Source organism: Glycine soja, chromosome 6 (genome assembly GCF_004193775.1).
Source record: "Glycine soja cultivar W05 chromosome 6, ASM419377v2, whole genome shotgun sequence".
Classification (NCBI taxonomy): domain Eukaryota; kingdom Viridiplantae; phylum Streptophyta; class Magnoliopsida; order Fabales; family Fabaceae; genus Glycine; species Glycine soja.
In genome coordinates, this window is record NC_041007.1 from 21,276,477 (window position 1) to 21,293,025 (window position 16,549).

At 33.7% G+C, this 16,549-nt stretch overlaps 1 protein-coding gene across 1 annotated transcript; it reads left to right on the plus strand.

The window, feature by feature from the left end:
- The first annotated feature begins 309 nt into the window (after positions 1–309).
- Positions 310–2,227, plus strand: LOC114414077 (DNA-directed RNA polymerase II subunit RPB1-like). Its single transcript, XM_028378434.1, has 2 exons — positions 310–472; positions 1,352–2,227. The coding sequence occupies exons 1-2, from the start codon at positions 406–408 to the stop codon at positions 2,029–2,031; spliced, it is 747 nt and encodes a 248-aa protein (XP_028234235.1). The 5' UTR covers positions 310–405; the 3' UTR covers positions 2,032–2,227.
- Positions 2,228–16,549: the final 14,322 nt, after the last annotated feature.

Genomic DNA, 16,549 nt, shown 5'->3' on the forward strand with positions numbered 1-16,549 from the left:
TACCCATTTCAAAACATTTCTAAGAAAAAGAGTCATAGTATAAGGTGGGATGGATGAGTTACATTGTTGAATTCATGAACCCGTTACATGCAGTGCTTTTGTTTTGCTAAATCATTTATTGCTTTGACTTTCATTTCCTTTTTTTGTCTATTTCCTAGTAATTAGAGTTTTATTTCAAATATTAATTAATATTTGTATAATATTTTTATTATTTTCAAACTAGTTATTTATTTTTGTGATTAATGAGTATCATCTCTTAAATTGATTATATATACCTTTCATTTTCCTTCAGTGTAAGGATCTCTATAAGTAAAATTTTCTTTGTTCTTCAGGCTTCCAAGGTTGAGAACTCATTCATAAATAGAATTTGTAAGAGAGTTTTTTGTTATCAGGAGCCCATTCAAAATGACTACAAACACCATCGCGACTGGAAACACCAACATGACTGAAGAAGCCTCGACGAAACATGGAGGTTGTAAGATATTGGCGTTGAACTTATAATTTCATTCATGCACTTTGTTATGTTATGTGTGGTGATTGTGAATTTTTAAAATAATAGTTGTATTATGGATGAAAATATGGTTTTCTACTTTTGTATAGGCCATGTTTTGTTTACATTGAGAATCATTTTCCCTCTCCACACATACGTTTCAATGTAAAATTTGTGACTAAGATTATTTTGTGCACACATTCTAATCTCGTTTAAAAATTCTAAATGGGTTCTACCAAAATTTAAGTTCTAGTTTGGTCACACATAAGAGATGTGATTTTTCACATCTTCATTGAAGCAACTAGTTACAACTTCTGCATCATTTTAGCATTTGACATGATTTATTCCATATGCAACAAGTTTCCAAACACAAGGTAAAATGAACACTAAGTCTCATGTATAAATCATAGTTTAACCAATTTTGATTGCAAAAAGTTCACATCTTTAATCTGTAGAGCTTAGATACCTTTGTGGATTTCATGATTCTACTATATGACACTTATTAGCATGTAGAAAATTATGTTTCAAATTAAAAGTTTGGTATTTTTTTATTCTTATTTGGCATACGCATGTCAAAAATTATATAGATGTTAGATTAATCCATGCAATTAATTCTCCATATGTGTTTGATTCATATGTAGAACAATAGAACTGTAAGAGGGCCTATGTTTATGTATCATTTGAGTTGCTTCATAGTATGTTGGTACATCCTAAGAGACTTCTTCACTTGTCTTATAATGCACTAAATGTTTATGAATCGATTGACTAATTTGTAACATGTTTTAATACATTAACACGACCTTGTGGTTTTAATTGGTTAAATACAAATTACTAATTGGACAGTTTTTTCCTTCACAACAGGCTTTGGTTCAAGGGAACGAAAGAAAAGTAAGTATTTGTGTGATCCCTACACAAACATTGGGGATTTAAGGAAACATAGAACTGATTCAAAAGTTAAACAGGAGAGCCCAACCCAGCCAATTGGATCTATAAAAATGTCTGGTGTAACCGCTACTCAACCAACTGGGTCTACAACAATGCCTAGTGTGACCCCTACCCAACCAATAGGGTCTACAACAATGCCTAGTGTGACCCCTACCCAACCAATAGGGTCTACAACAATGCCTAGTGTGACCCATACCCAGCCAATTGGATTTATAAAAATGTCTGGTGTAACCGCTACTCAACCAACTGGGTCTACAACAATGCCTAGTGTGACCCCTACCCAACCAATAGGGTCTACAACAATGCCTAGTGTGACCCCTACCCAACCAATAGGGTCTACAACAATGCCTAGTGTGACCCCTACCCAACCAATAGGGTCTATATCAATGCCTAGTGTGATCCCTACCCAACCAGTTGTGTCTATGGAAGTGCCTAGTGAGACACCTCCTTCCCTTGAGTTTATGAAGCAAAGGTTGGAGATGATGGCATCAACCATGGAGAGTTCAGGACATACACTTTCCCCCCGGATGAGAGCCAAATTGGATGCTGGAATTAAAAACCTTTTGGAAAGGGTGAACGCTAGGATTAATGTCTGAATAATGTCATTGGAAGCTTTTATTTTCAAATTAATCATGGCAGTAGTTAAGTATATTAGAGTAGTCATGGTTTGTATTTTGCTCCTCATTTCTGTGGTTGTATTGATGGACTTTCATGTCCATTCTTTGACTTTTGAACAATTCATTAGAATGGCTCAAGGATATTTATAAATGAATGTTATTTGATTCAATATCAGTTCAAGTTCTTTCCATGTTTGCATTTGTGTTTATGTTAGGACAAGGAGAAATTGTTAAGACATATTAGTCCTTTAAAATACAAATCATATTAGTTGCAAAAATAGGAAACAAATATCAACTATATTAGTCCTTAAGCACTAGTTATATTAGTCACTTATTGATTTTATTTTTCATTTTTATGGATTAAGGTGAGGTTTTTATATTGTCAAGATTAATGTGTGTCCCCAAAACACGAGGGGTTAAGAGATTTACCATTTTACCATAGTAACAAAATACATTGAAGTGAAATATATTTGTATTCTTACAAGTGGATAAGAAGCTGACATAAGAAAATAGAATTTAATAATTTAAGAACTTAGTTGTGGGATAAATAAGATGCTTCCTTGGTCATGAATACATAGAAGAACTTTCGAGTGACATGACGAGTGATGTGTAAGTTTTTTTTTTCGTTGGTTTTTGTCTACTAATTTTTATAGGGGTTATTTGTTAAATGTTTATTAAAAAGGAGATATACATTAAATTTTCACCTGACTTCAATATGTTAAATTTAAGCATGAAAAGATTTTCTCGTATTAAATATTACTAACCTAACTTTGTAATCATAAAACACTTTTTTTTAACATCAATAGGATAGTAAGGCCAAAAGCAAAACTAATAAATTAGACCGTAATAATCTCAATTATACTTATAACATAGAGGACAAAGGTTTCATTTGTTCTATTGGTTCTACAGGTGATTTTGGATTAGGGAATTGACCATTTAATGACGGAGGTAGTGACAAAAACTCCTATGACAAGTAATTTGAAGTTTCTTTTATGGAAATAGTTATGGGTAACATGGGTGTGATATGGAAACCCTCTCAATCCCATGGTTCATATTGCGAACACAATTTTTAAAAGTCTTCGTGCACCATGTTAAGATGGCATGATTGTTAAACTCTTAGGGAAAAACATTGACCACAATATCAGTTATGATAGGCTTACAAAGGTCTGTAAGCTTATAGGATGATTTTTCATGGTGAGGTTCGATAATGAAAGTGAACACTATAAAAGGTCATAGATGAAGGGTTTGGATATTTTTTTATCATTATCTTGGGGTGTGCATATGGTCACAAAATTGTATCTCTCCAGCAATAAAAATAAATAAAACTATGGTTTGGATTTAATTTCCTAGCTTGAATATTTTCTATTATGACAAGGCTATTTTTTTTTGTTTTAGCATTTGTATTTGGATAACCTGTTAAAATGGATAGTGATACGTTGGATGTTTGTCGAGTTATATTTGCTTAGGTGTGTGTTGAGGTCAATCTCAATAAACTGATGGTTGGTAAGGTGTGGTTCTTTTGGTATCATATTGAATATGAGGGACTTTGCCATATTTTTTCTTGTGGTTGCTACAATCATTTCGCAAAACATTTCCAAACCGAGCTGTCACCATAGATTTACTTCTCAATAGACAACAACAAGCCTTAATTTCATTCAAGATCAACCTAGACTCATTAGTGATGTAACACTTGCAACTAACAATTTGGTGACATCATTGCTTAACAATGATGCTACATTTATTGATAGTATTAATGAGTCAGTTCATGGGAATTGGTTGGTTATATGAAGCGTCAAAACCATAATAAATGTGTATCCAAGAAAATAAATGAGAATAACTATTTCAATGGGAAATTTGGTGTGAATAATAATGGAAAGAGAAATTACATGTAGGTATGAGTACGTAAAAAATGAATGCTAAATTGGTGCAACTCAAATCTGTTGTAAGTCGTCTCGTCGTCAAGATGGAGATGATTTTTCAACTTACTAAATTCCCACAAGTGGAGATTCCACTTACAACGTACCCTTATCTTGCCCCCTTCCACTATGAGGGAATTTCTTCTGCCAAAATACTGCATTGACTGGAGCCAGTCACATGCCACAATACTTGCTGCTTCTATGGTTCGGGGGCAAGGACTTCGTCAAGGAGGATCCCTCTAAGGATTTGTATTAAGTGGGGGATGGTTAGTGTTTTTTTTAATGCTTGGCTAGAGTTAGTTGAGGGACAATTAACTTCTCTATATAGGTTTTATTTCTCTTGATATATTTCATGGATGGTAGCTAAGATATGGCATTTGTACTCTTGGTTATCTATGGATTCGGGGCAAGGATTCCATGGAGGAGGATCCCTCTAAGGATTTGTCTTAGGTGGGGGATGGTTAGTGTTTTTTTTTATGCTTGGCTAGAGTTAGTTCAGGATAATTAACCGCTTTATCTAGGTTTTATTTCTCTTGATGTATTTCATGGGATGGTAACTAAGATATGGCATTTGTACTCTTGGTTATCTATTCCGCATTTTGATATACTTATATTGTATGTCTCTAGTCTGTATGTATAACACCCTAGAGGATATTACATTTTTCCTTTTTATATTACTCAATTGTAAAACTTAGCATATAATAATTATCATAGTAAACTATGTGAAAACAAAAACTTAAACTAATATCACATAAACAAGTCTAGTATAAAGCTTTTGGCATGTCTGTGCCTTACAAAACATTGTATGGCTAAAGATACATATACATAGACTAAAATTTCCATACATTGAGAGTATACAAAGCTATACTACTCTTCTCCAAGCAAGAGGCTTCAAGCTCCAATCTTCTCCACAAGGCATTCATCTACTAACCTATAAAAATATAAAACTAAAGGGATGAAACATAATGTCTCAGTGAGTTCTCTTAGAACTCTATGCTGGCTCTCTATTGTAGAGATCATTCTCATGGCTTTTCTGGTCTTCTCTTAATGCTCACATCCATAACTAATCTTCCATCTTAATGTCTTTACTATAGGCCTAGGACCATGCCTTAACTTTTACTCAGACACCTAGAGTTGGCCTTTGATGCCAATTCTAAGTCCATTGGTGTACTAAGACACCTAACATACCTCTTGAATCGCCTATGAGGGAACAACATATGTCCAACCAAGAAAGCCTGCTACCTTGATAAGGCACTATGAGATGTTCCATCATAAAGAAGGATGAAATCATTGATGAAATGTTTGGAAGCTTTCAAACTATTCTAAATGATGTTCAAGCCTTAGGTAGGACATGAGTTTACCAAAGCTCAAAATAACCTAAATATCCTACAAAGCCTTCCCAAAATGTGGGAACCAAAGAGCGCAACCATCCAAGAGGCATACAACATGAAATGCTTACCTTGGACGAACTAGCCTTTTGGAGTTCGTAGAGTTCATAAAGTTCATCTTCAAAAGAGGCACAAGTTCAACATGAAAGACTTAGTTGCTTTGAAGATGAGGGAGATTCAACATCAAAGAACGTTGAGAATTATGAAAATAAGCCACCTCATAAAGCTCTCAAAGCTCACAGATGGCAAAGTCTAATAGTTCAGACATAAACATCAATGGATCACCAAATGATGAAGTATCCTTCCTCTCAAAGAAGCTCAATAAGATGTTAAAGAAGAAGGATAAGTATAAAAACTTCTCTAGAAAGAAGGACAAGTATGAGAAAGACGAGAACAGTGAGATGATTTGCTTCTAGTGCAAGATGCCAAGACATATAAAAGCAAATTGTGCTAAGTTAAGGAAAAGATGGCAGTCAAAGAAAGAAAGAAGAGAAATATATATATATATATATATATATATATATATATATATATATGGACAAAACAATTGAGGTAAAAACTTGTTCTAAGTTGATGGTAGTACATCTGAACCTTATGAGTCTTTATCAGTTGAAAAATAAACGCCTTAAGATGTTTTTCCTGCCAACTCCCATGTGATTTCTCTTGAGTATACAAAGTATAAAGTAAAATATAAACAAATTATTTATAAAAATAATACACTTGAGAATAATGTCTTAATCAAGCCAAAATCACTATTGTGAATGATGATTATCAAAACTAAAAGACCAAATAATCTGTCTCAAAAAAGATTTATCTAGATTTGCATATGGTTTGATAAACTAAAAATGCTTTTAAAAAAGACATTAACATTCATATGATAAATCTGGAATAGGCAATGATAAGAAGAATGATAAGAAAACTTCTTCATTGTTGGACCTTGTGGCCTCAGATATCTTGAGAAGGGGGGGTTGAATTAAGATAACAAGAACTATTCCCCAATTTAAATCTTGCTCTCTCTCTTTAGATTAACAATGCATCCTTAACATGAATTACTCAAAAGATAATTCAGAATAAACTTCTTTAAAGGAAAAAGATAAATAGCAATAAATAAAAGAAGTTTAAGGGAAGAGAGAAATGCAAACTTGATTTATACTGGTTCGGTCACTTCCTGTGCCTACGTCCAGTACTCAAGCAACCCACTTGAGATTTTCCACTCTCTTTGTAAAATCCTTTTACAAAGTCTGAATCACACAGGGACAACCCTTCCCTTGTGTTCAGGAATCCTTTACAACAAGAGACCCTCGGTCTCTTAACCCCTTTTCAGAAGTAAAAGAAAAGAAGAAGAAATCTCTCTTAAAAGAGACAGATTGTACAATGAAGATCAATCACAATTCCTTATTTGAATATGCAAGTGTTTGACCAAGGAATCTTTGAGAGGATAAGACATTTTGGGCAATCAAAAACTCTCTCTTGTTATTCGTGTTTCCAAGTCACATATAAATAGACCTTTGATGGCCATTCATAAACCATTTGAATAGATGTGACTCTTGAAAGTTATTTTCTGAAAATCTCCTCTGGTAATCGATTACAATAGTTGTGTAATCGATTACAGGCTTTAATATTTGAATTAAAACGTTTATTAACTGCTGGTAATCGATTACCAATATGGTGTAATCGATTACACAGTCTAAAATTTGAATTCAAATATTTAGTAGCTGTTGTAAAGCATTTTTGGCCACTGGTAATCGATTACATCCTCTGGTAATCGATTACCAGAGAGTAAATCTCTTGAAAAACACTTTTTAACATGCATTACTTGGCCAAACCTTTTGCTATATCAATTAGGAATTTCCTTCCTAATGTACTAGTGATCATCTTGATGTTGTGGCTTGTATTCTTGAATCATTTGCATCATTTGCTTTTCTTCATCATGATCATCATCAAAACACCAAAGGCATTTGCATCTACAATCTCCCCCTTTTTGATGATGACAATACAATACCTGAGATCAAGATTCAAGCAAGCAACAACCAATTGTGTATAGATAAAATGTGCGTTTACTCCCCCTATATTTCGGAATTTATGATCACTTTTATCACTTGATTTCTAAGCTCTTTGATCATCATCAAAACACCAAAGATCTTCTACAATCTCCCCCTTTTTGATGATGACAATCCCTGAAATCAAGACAAACCATATACAAGATGATAGCATGTTCAAACAGCCCTTACTCCCCCTATCTTTTGGCATGTATGCCTATGCCTAGCTTTAATGAGTAGTTAATTGATTTCTAACCCAAGTTCTCTCAAGTTCTCTCCCCCTTTGGCAACATCAAAAAGAACTATACAACACAATCAAAAACCAAACACAATAAATATCCAAACAACGCCATTCATGAAGCCAAAATAAAACCATACATTTGCATAATCAACTAAAGCAATGTCTAGAAATATAATTATAGTGGAAGACTACGATAACTAGATCAATAAAAAGCCAAATACACGGCGTTAAAACAGAGTACTAATAATACTTAATGACTAATAAGACTTAGTCTTAATAATAACTTATAAGCTAAGAGGATGATGGAGGCGGTGGTGGTGGATCAAAGCAAGTACGGATGAAGGAGACATCTTCTTCAACTTTGGCGATCCTCGATTCCATGGCATCAAACCGCATGTCGACTTGCAATTCCATATTATCAAACTTGTCACCAACAAAAGTTTGAAGACCATCGAACTTTTCTAAAAGCTTTCGAAGAAGAGAGGAATTATCTTCAACTGGTTGGTTGCCTTCATCATCAGCGGGTGGAGAACCCTTTTTGATCCAAGAGCCATCAAGCTCTTTGCGGTAACCAAAAGAAGCAATCACAGCAGCACCAATTAAGAAGGATCTCTTGATTGGAACGTAAGGTTCAGAAACAAGAGGAATTTGAAAATGGTGGAAAAAGAGAGTGACAAGCTGTGGATATGGTAGTGGAGCATTTAATCGCAATGCCTTATGCATGCGATATCTGACTAAGTGTGCCCAGTCAAGTTGACGCCTTGTATGAAAGGCCCACATGATAATTAGATCTTCCTCAGAAACCTGGGCAAGGTTGGAAGACCGTGGAAGCAAAATACGCACAATTAAATAGTGAAGGATGCGGCTTTCAAAAGCCAATGACCCGGCAAGAAGACGTCCGGTCATATCCGCATTGTTGGTGCAAACCAACTGGCGGGCATCATGGGCAGAGAAATCAAATTTCCAGTCGTCATTCAGTGTACCTTCAAATGGTACACCGTCACTGGGTAATTTGGTTAAGTCATGGAAAAGGGACTGGTCAATGACCATTTTTATCCCAAAAATTTCAGAAATTAGAGTGCTGTCCTGAATTTCAAGATTACAATAAAAAGCTTTAACCAATTCAGGATAAATAGGCAATTGTAATGACATAAAAGGTAGAAGACCTAAGTTCTGAAAGGCTTGAATGCAATCAAAGGTTTCAGCAGAAAAGAATTCCATATCAATAAACTTAGGGTCGATAATGGAACGAGATGAGAAAAGATTGGAGTACCGTTTCTGCTGTTCATCGGAAGAAAACACTGGGGAAGAGGACAATGATGGTGGAATTGGTGCTGTGGATGCGCTAGTGGCTCCGGAACGATGAGCTCTTGAAGCCGAAGCAGAGACGGAAGAACCCTTTCGTTTCTTTGACGATTCTGCCATTTGAAGGAGTGGTTGCAGATTTTAATCGGTGAAAGCAAAAGAGAAATGAAAAAGAAGAAGATCGCAATTTACGGGAGTTGATTTGATGGAGAAATGAGTGAGATATGAAGATTTGGAGGTTTGGGAATGGAAGAACGTCGTGAGAGAAAAGGAGCTGCGCAGGGATTTCTGGAAAATGTGATATTTATAGATGAGGACGCGTTGTAATCGATTACAAGGCTTGGTAATCGATTACAAGAGTAATAAGCCTTCTGGTAATCGATTACAGGATGTTGTAATCGATTACAGGCTGCCTGTTCTTGTGTAATCGATTACACTATATGGTAATCGATTACCAGACCATAAACTAGACTAGTTCCTCTAAAATAACCTACGTTTATGCTAAATACATCTAACATTATCAATCATCATCACTAATATGTATTTAATTCATTCAAACAAGTATTAATCAAACAATTAACACACACCAATCAAATATAATTAAATACTTACAATTAAACACAATCAAACAAAAGCAATCATCAAAACATAATCAAAGACAACAATCAACATAACTATCAAACAAAAACATTAATGACAATCAAATACTTAAGGAGTAAACAAGCATCAAAAACTCAATCAAAAGTTTAACAATCATAGACAAAAATCATCAAAGTAATCAATCAATGACAAGTGACCTGTTGGTATCATCACTTGTTGGGCTTGTTGATCAAGTGGCCTTTGTTTGTTGAATAAACTTTGATGTATGCCATTCCCAAGTGATCTATGCTTTCTTTTCTTTCTTTTCTTTGAGATTCCTCTTGTCGGATTTTTCAATTCTTCTTTCAAAGACAAGATAATCGGATCTCATGTGCCAAGGTTGATTACTTTCATAGCATGATGGGGCTAAGGAAGAGTCTTCTTCTTTCTTCTTTGTATTGATGTTTGATTTTCTTTTATTTCTTTTGTTTCTCAGAAATTTATTGAACCTTTTCACAAAGAGTCTGAAATCATCATCATCTTCTTCTGTTTCAGTCAAGTCTTCTTTGTCACTTTCTTCTTGAATAAAAGATGATGAGATTCTGAGTGTTATTCCTTTTCTCTTTATATCATTCTCTTCATGGTGATGAAGTCTCATAAGTTCCATTTCATGTTGTTGAAGTTTTCCAAAGAGAGTGGCAAGAGACATATTAGTGAGATTTCTTGATTCTGCAATTGCTGTTACTTTTGGTTGCCATTGCCTGCTTAAACATCTCAACACTTTGTTAATCAGATCTTCATTAGGAAATATTTTTCCCAAAGATGCAAGATGATTAACTATACAAGTAAATCTCTTCTGCATATCTTCTATGGTCTCATATTGAAACATTCTGAACATTTCATATTCATGTATAAGAGTGTTTATTCTAGATCTCTTGACATCGGTTGTGCCTTCATAGGTTACTTGCAAAGTATCCCACATTTCTTTTGCATTTTTACAATTTGAGACTCTAAAAAATTCATCCATGCCTAATGCAGAAGTGATTATATTTTTGGCCTTTAAATTGTATTGAACCTTTCTTCTTTCATCATCATTCCATTCTTCTCTTGGTTTTTCTATAATTACATTTCCCACTACCTTTGTAGGAATAAAAGGACCAACTTCAATGGCATCCCATATATTTAAATCTATGGCTTCAATAAGAATCTGCATTCGGGTTTTCCAATAGTGATAACCCTCGCCATTGAACATAAAAGGCCTATTAATAGAATTTCCCTCAAGAAATGGAAAGTTGGATGAGGCCATATCTATTCTTGAAGTTTTTAAACTTTATACAAGAATCCCGCTCTGATACCACTTGTTGGACCTTGTGGCCTCAGATATCTTGAGAAGGGGGGGTTGAATTAAGATAACAAGAACTATTCCCCAATTTAAATCTTGCTCTCTCTCTTTAGATTAACAATGCATCCTTAACATGAATTACTCAAAAGATAATTCAGAATAAACTTCTTTAAAGGAAAAAGATAAATAGCAATAAATAAAAGAAGTTTAAGGGAAGAGAGAAATGCAAACTTGATTTATACTGGTTCGGTCACTTCCTGTGCCTACGTCCAGTACTCAAGCAACCCACTTGAGATTTTCCACTCTCTTTGTAAAATCCTTTTACAAAGTCTGAATCACACAGGGACAACCCTTCCCTTGTGTTCAGGAATCCTTTACAACAAGAGACCCTCGGTCTCTTAACCCCTTTTCAGAAGTAAAAGAAAAGAAGAAGAAATCTCTCTTAAAAGAGACAGATTGTACAATGAAGATCAATCACAATTCCTTATTTGAATATGCAAGTGTTTGACCAAGGAATCTTTGAGAGGATAAGACATTTTGGGCAATCAAAAACTCTCTCTTGTTATTCGTGTTTCCAAGTCACATATAAATAGACCTTTGATGGCCATTCATAAACCATTTGAATAGATGTGACTCTTGAAAGTTATTTTCTGAAAATCTCCTCTGGTAATCGATTACAATAGTTGTGTAATCGATTACAGGCTTTAATATTTGAATTAAAACGTTTATTAACTGCTGGTAATCGATTACCAATATGGTGTAATCGATTACACAGTCTAAAATTTGAATTCAAATATTTAGTAGCTGTTGTAAAGCATTTTTGGCCACTGGTAATCGATTACATCCTCTGGTAATCGATTACCAGAGAGTAAATCTCTTGAAAAACACTTTTTAACATGCATTACTTGGCCAAACCTTTTGCTATATCAATTAGGAATTTCCTTCCTAATGTACTAGTGATCATCTTGATGTTGTGGCTTGTATTCTTGAATCATTTGCATCATTTGCTTTTCTTCATCATGATCATCATCAAAACACCAAAGGCATTTGCATCTACAATCTCCCCCTTTTTGATGATGACAATACAATACCTGAGATCAAGATTCAAGCAAGCAACAACCAATTGTGTATAGATAAAATGTGCGTTTACTCCCCCTATATTTCGGAATTTATGATCACTTTTATCACTTGATTTCTAAGCTCTTTGATCATCATCAAAACACCAAAGATCTTCTACATTCATCACAATCTAGTCTTATCTAATATAAATTTTGTGGAAAGTATGGACATCTAGCTTGAATTTGGATGTATACACAAAAGGAAACATATGATACATAAGACTAAAGGTAGAAATGTGAACGGATCCAAGAAAATTTTGGTACCAAAATCTCAAACTATAATCCTTGTATGTAGATATCCTTGGTAGGCTTTCACCAATACATATATATCCTTGGTAGACAAAGGATTAAAGGATTCCTACTGGTACTTAGGCGGCGATTGCTTACAATACATGATGAGAGAAAAGTCTATGTTTTAGACCTCAAGGCACATGAAGGAATAATCCCCTTTGGAGGTAGTAGCAAGGAACAAATCATAGCTATGGCCGGTAAGATTGGTAACACTACTAGAAAAATAGCAATTTACGACAGAGACTCTACGACGGTTGTTTGGGAACTGGCGTAGAAAGTGGTGCGGTGGCATTTTTGTAAATATAGTAACAATAAGAGCCTTTTACGACATCCATTCTAAGACGGTTAATAAAAACTGCCTTAGAATGTTGTATAGAATTAAAATTACGACGGGTTGTTTAAAAAAACCGTCTTAATTCATTTGGATTAAAAAAACAAAATGCGCACCTCGTGGTCCCCTTTCGCGCTACTGAACATTCTAACCCTAGCTACTCTTCTTCACACTCCTTCACTCTCCAAAGAGCAAGCGCCGCTTCCACTCCTTCGTCCTGCAGGTCAAAAACATCGTCGTCCACGTCGACTACATGATCTTCGACAGCGACTATTCCTCTTCCTCTGCCGCCTCGAACAATGGCCCTTTTTAGAACCTCCTCCCTCATCACTTTCCATGAGTACTGGTTCACAATCAAGCACATCACTACCCCTTCTCACTACTAGTGTGGATAATGGAGAGAATTCTTCTGATAACAAACAACCAAACACCTCGGCCACACTTAATTCCTCCCAAACCGGAGCCATTGAAACTGCACCCAAAAAGTCCATTAACACTTTTGGACAGAGAACTTCAATCTACCATGGTGTAAGAAGGTTTTTTTATTTTATAACCTAAACAAAGATGTGTATGAATATTTTTTTATTTAGTTTATGCATATAAATTTGAGTTGTCACAAATCTTTCACCACTACTTCATATCTCAGTTAAAAATTTCCTCTAGTCAGTTCTCGTTGTTGTTTTTTTTATAAAAAAAATTGTGAACTGATTATGAATTTAGGGTTTTTGACTTAATTGAAGGCATAGGTGGACGGGGAGGTACGAGGCTCACCTGTGGGATAATAGTTGTAGAAGAGACGGATAGACTCGCAAAGGAAGGCAAGGTATGATGATCTACAACGTTCCTCTATTTTAGGCCAAAAGTAAGAAGAGAACGTTAAAATTTGTTTACATTTGGTTATCATTTGTTGTCACTACTTGCAGGTGGTTATGATAAAGAAGAAAAGGCAGCTAGAGCCTACGATTTGGCAGCACTAAAATACCGGGGAACAACCACAACAACAAATTTTCGAGTAAGTTGCCACTTGAAATGCACAGTAAAATTATTTGTTGTTATCCCAAAATTACTGAAAAAGACAGTGTAATAAGAGAAAACACTAAATAATGTTTATTTTCTTCTTTTGCCTTAAAATGTTTACTATAAACTAATATACTAAATGATTCTGATAATTTGTTTAGTTTCTTTTCTTAAACTGCTTTCTTCAATCCAAAAATATAGGGTGGTTCTTGCTAGCTATGAGTGGAGTTATGACTGAGATACATGAGAATATAATTTTCAATCTATCATACTAAACGTATGTAAGCAGCTTTCCTATTAGGACACATTACTTTTATTTTTTATTTTTAGGTTTACTTAGGAGGTCTTATAGGGAAAAACCTGATTTATTATAATTATGTATTAGGAAGTCATTAGGCATCTATTTTGATATTAATTTTGTATTAGGCAGTTATAAATTATGATGTGATAGTTATAGTGATATATAAGTAGTGTTGCAGAGTAAAAGGGAAATAAGATGTTAGATTGTTATTCCTTGTGTTTTGAAGGAGGAAACTCTTTTATAGAAGAAAACCTGTGTTTGTACTCAAATCTAGCTTAAAAGCCAAATATTTATATCTTGCTTAAAAGCCAAATATTTATATCTTTATTCAGAACTGAGTATGTTTATTTCTTGAGTACAGCAAGGTCTCAACGCCCATGAGCCTGAGAAGGAGGAGGGGGGAGGGAATGAACTTACAACATCAAGCACCCCGTCCTCTGGTGGTCTTAGAGGCCAGGGAATTTTCCATGAGTTATAATGCTTCTGCTTCAGACTCCTCTCATTTGCCCTTCAATTTTCAAATCTGTTACATTGGAGGTTCACTTTTAGTTTTGATGCTTCAATTACATGATAAAAATCTTTGTATTTTATAGACTTTTCATATGGTACAGTTGCCTCAGTTGAGCATTGCAGCATAAATAAATGATATAATTTTTTAGTTCCATCTTTCCTTTTATGGTTGTTCTACAGCATTCTTATTGCTTGATACAATTTCAGAACTGGTACTGATATTACTGCAGAGTGCGTCAAAAACAGATATCATATCAAATTCTAGAGTTTCCTCAACTTTCTGAGGAGAGGATTTTATGCATTGGTTTCAACAGTAAGAGACCTGTTCTGAAATGGGAGAATAATATGGCATGGCCTGGCAAACTTACTCTTACTGATAAAGCAGTCTATTTTGAGGTATTTCTCCTCCTTGCACAAATGCAAAAGTATAATTTTTTTTTTGTTACATGCAAAAGTATGATTTTACATCATATGATCCACCAGAATGACTATCCCTTAATCCCCCACTTCAAACAATAGTAATAATTAATTAGTAATCCTATCCTATTATTTAAAGTGTACTCCTATTTATACAAAATGAGATTTTGATTTTGCATTGTTTTAGCTTAATCTATAGTTTGCCTTTTTTTTTTTTTGTAATTTTAATACACCACGATATGCAAGTAAGACCAATCGATAAACTTGATAGGATTCAAAATAAAAATTTTATTCTCAATAAAACATTTTTATTTTTATTTTACAGTCATTAAAAATGTTAAAAAAATTGTAAAATTATTATTAATATTAAACTTAAATACTAATTTTGTCCTCATAATTTAATTTTTTTAATTTTGATAGTGTAATTTTTAAAAAAAATTATAAAATATGTTTGCTTTTGTGTTTTAGATAACATTTATTTTGAAAGAATTAAAAAAAATTACGGACGAAAAGTTACTGTATATAGATCCTCTATATAGTATATTGTTATAATTTGCTTTTCATTAGGTTGCATGGGAAGCTTTGTCAAGGGTCATTATTTCAATACCCAAGGAGGTGCTGCCTTCTTATATAAAACTTGTCCGTGATGCCGTGTCAACATCCCGAGATAAGGAACGAAGGAAGAAGAAGGTGAGGCTGTTACTATTAAACTTATTCCTATCTGGGACTTTCAGATATTTTTTAGGTTCCTAATTGCTAATGTGCACATATTGAGTATTATTGTTCTGCAGGGAGGACCAATTCTCATACCTGGATTTTGTCTTCCAAAAGCACTTCAGACTATATTGCCAATTTTTCTCCAAGTACTCTTCTTTTCATTCAATTGAAATTTCTGCATTTTATATGATCATTCCATGCTTACCAAATATAGTTATTTAATTTTTTTAATATGTATAATCTTAAGAGAAAATATAATATATATATAGAGAGAGAAAATAATATATATATATATATATATATATATATATATATATATATATATATTTACATATATAATGAACTTATACACATTAGTTTTTGTAAAAGTTGGTGAGAAAACTTTTATAATTAATTTTAATCTATAGTAAAGTCGAATTCATCTTGCACTCATTTTTTTTGTCTTCCGTAAGTACTTACAAGACTAATTATTATACCATGTTTATATAGGATATACTTATAAAAAATCTTATTTAATTTTGAACTTAATTAAAATATTTTTCAATAAAAAATTTATTACTTTGGCCTCGAATATAAACCAAAAAATATTAATTTGCAATAGTAAAAAATATTAGTTAACTTTATTTAATTTCATCAATGTCATTTGAAAAAATGAAATTCATTTCCTAAACAATCATTTTACGCTCTCACCAAAGTAATAAATAACTATCCTCTTCACGCTAATGTTTTAAATGAAAACTTGCTTTAAATGAAAACGTTTTTTTGGAGAATTTCTCTAATATTCATTTGTGGAGAAAAAGCATAGACTTGTATGTCAAACATAAGTTAAATTTTTGTGCTCTATCTGAATAATTCTACTATTATTTTGATAATTAACTGGTGTGGATCCGACATTTAGACGTCATCAGGTCAAAGTCTGCAGTCCATGGCAAAATGGGTAAAAATGTGAAAGGCTAAAATGCAGCTAGCTAGCAAAAATGTGTAG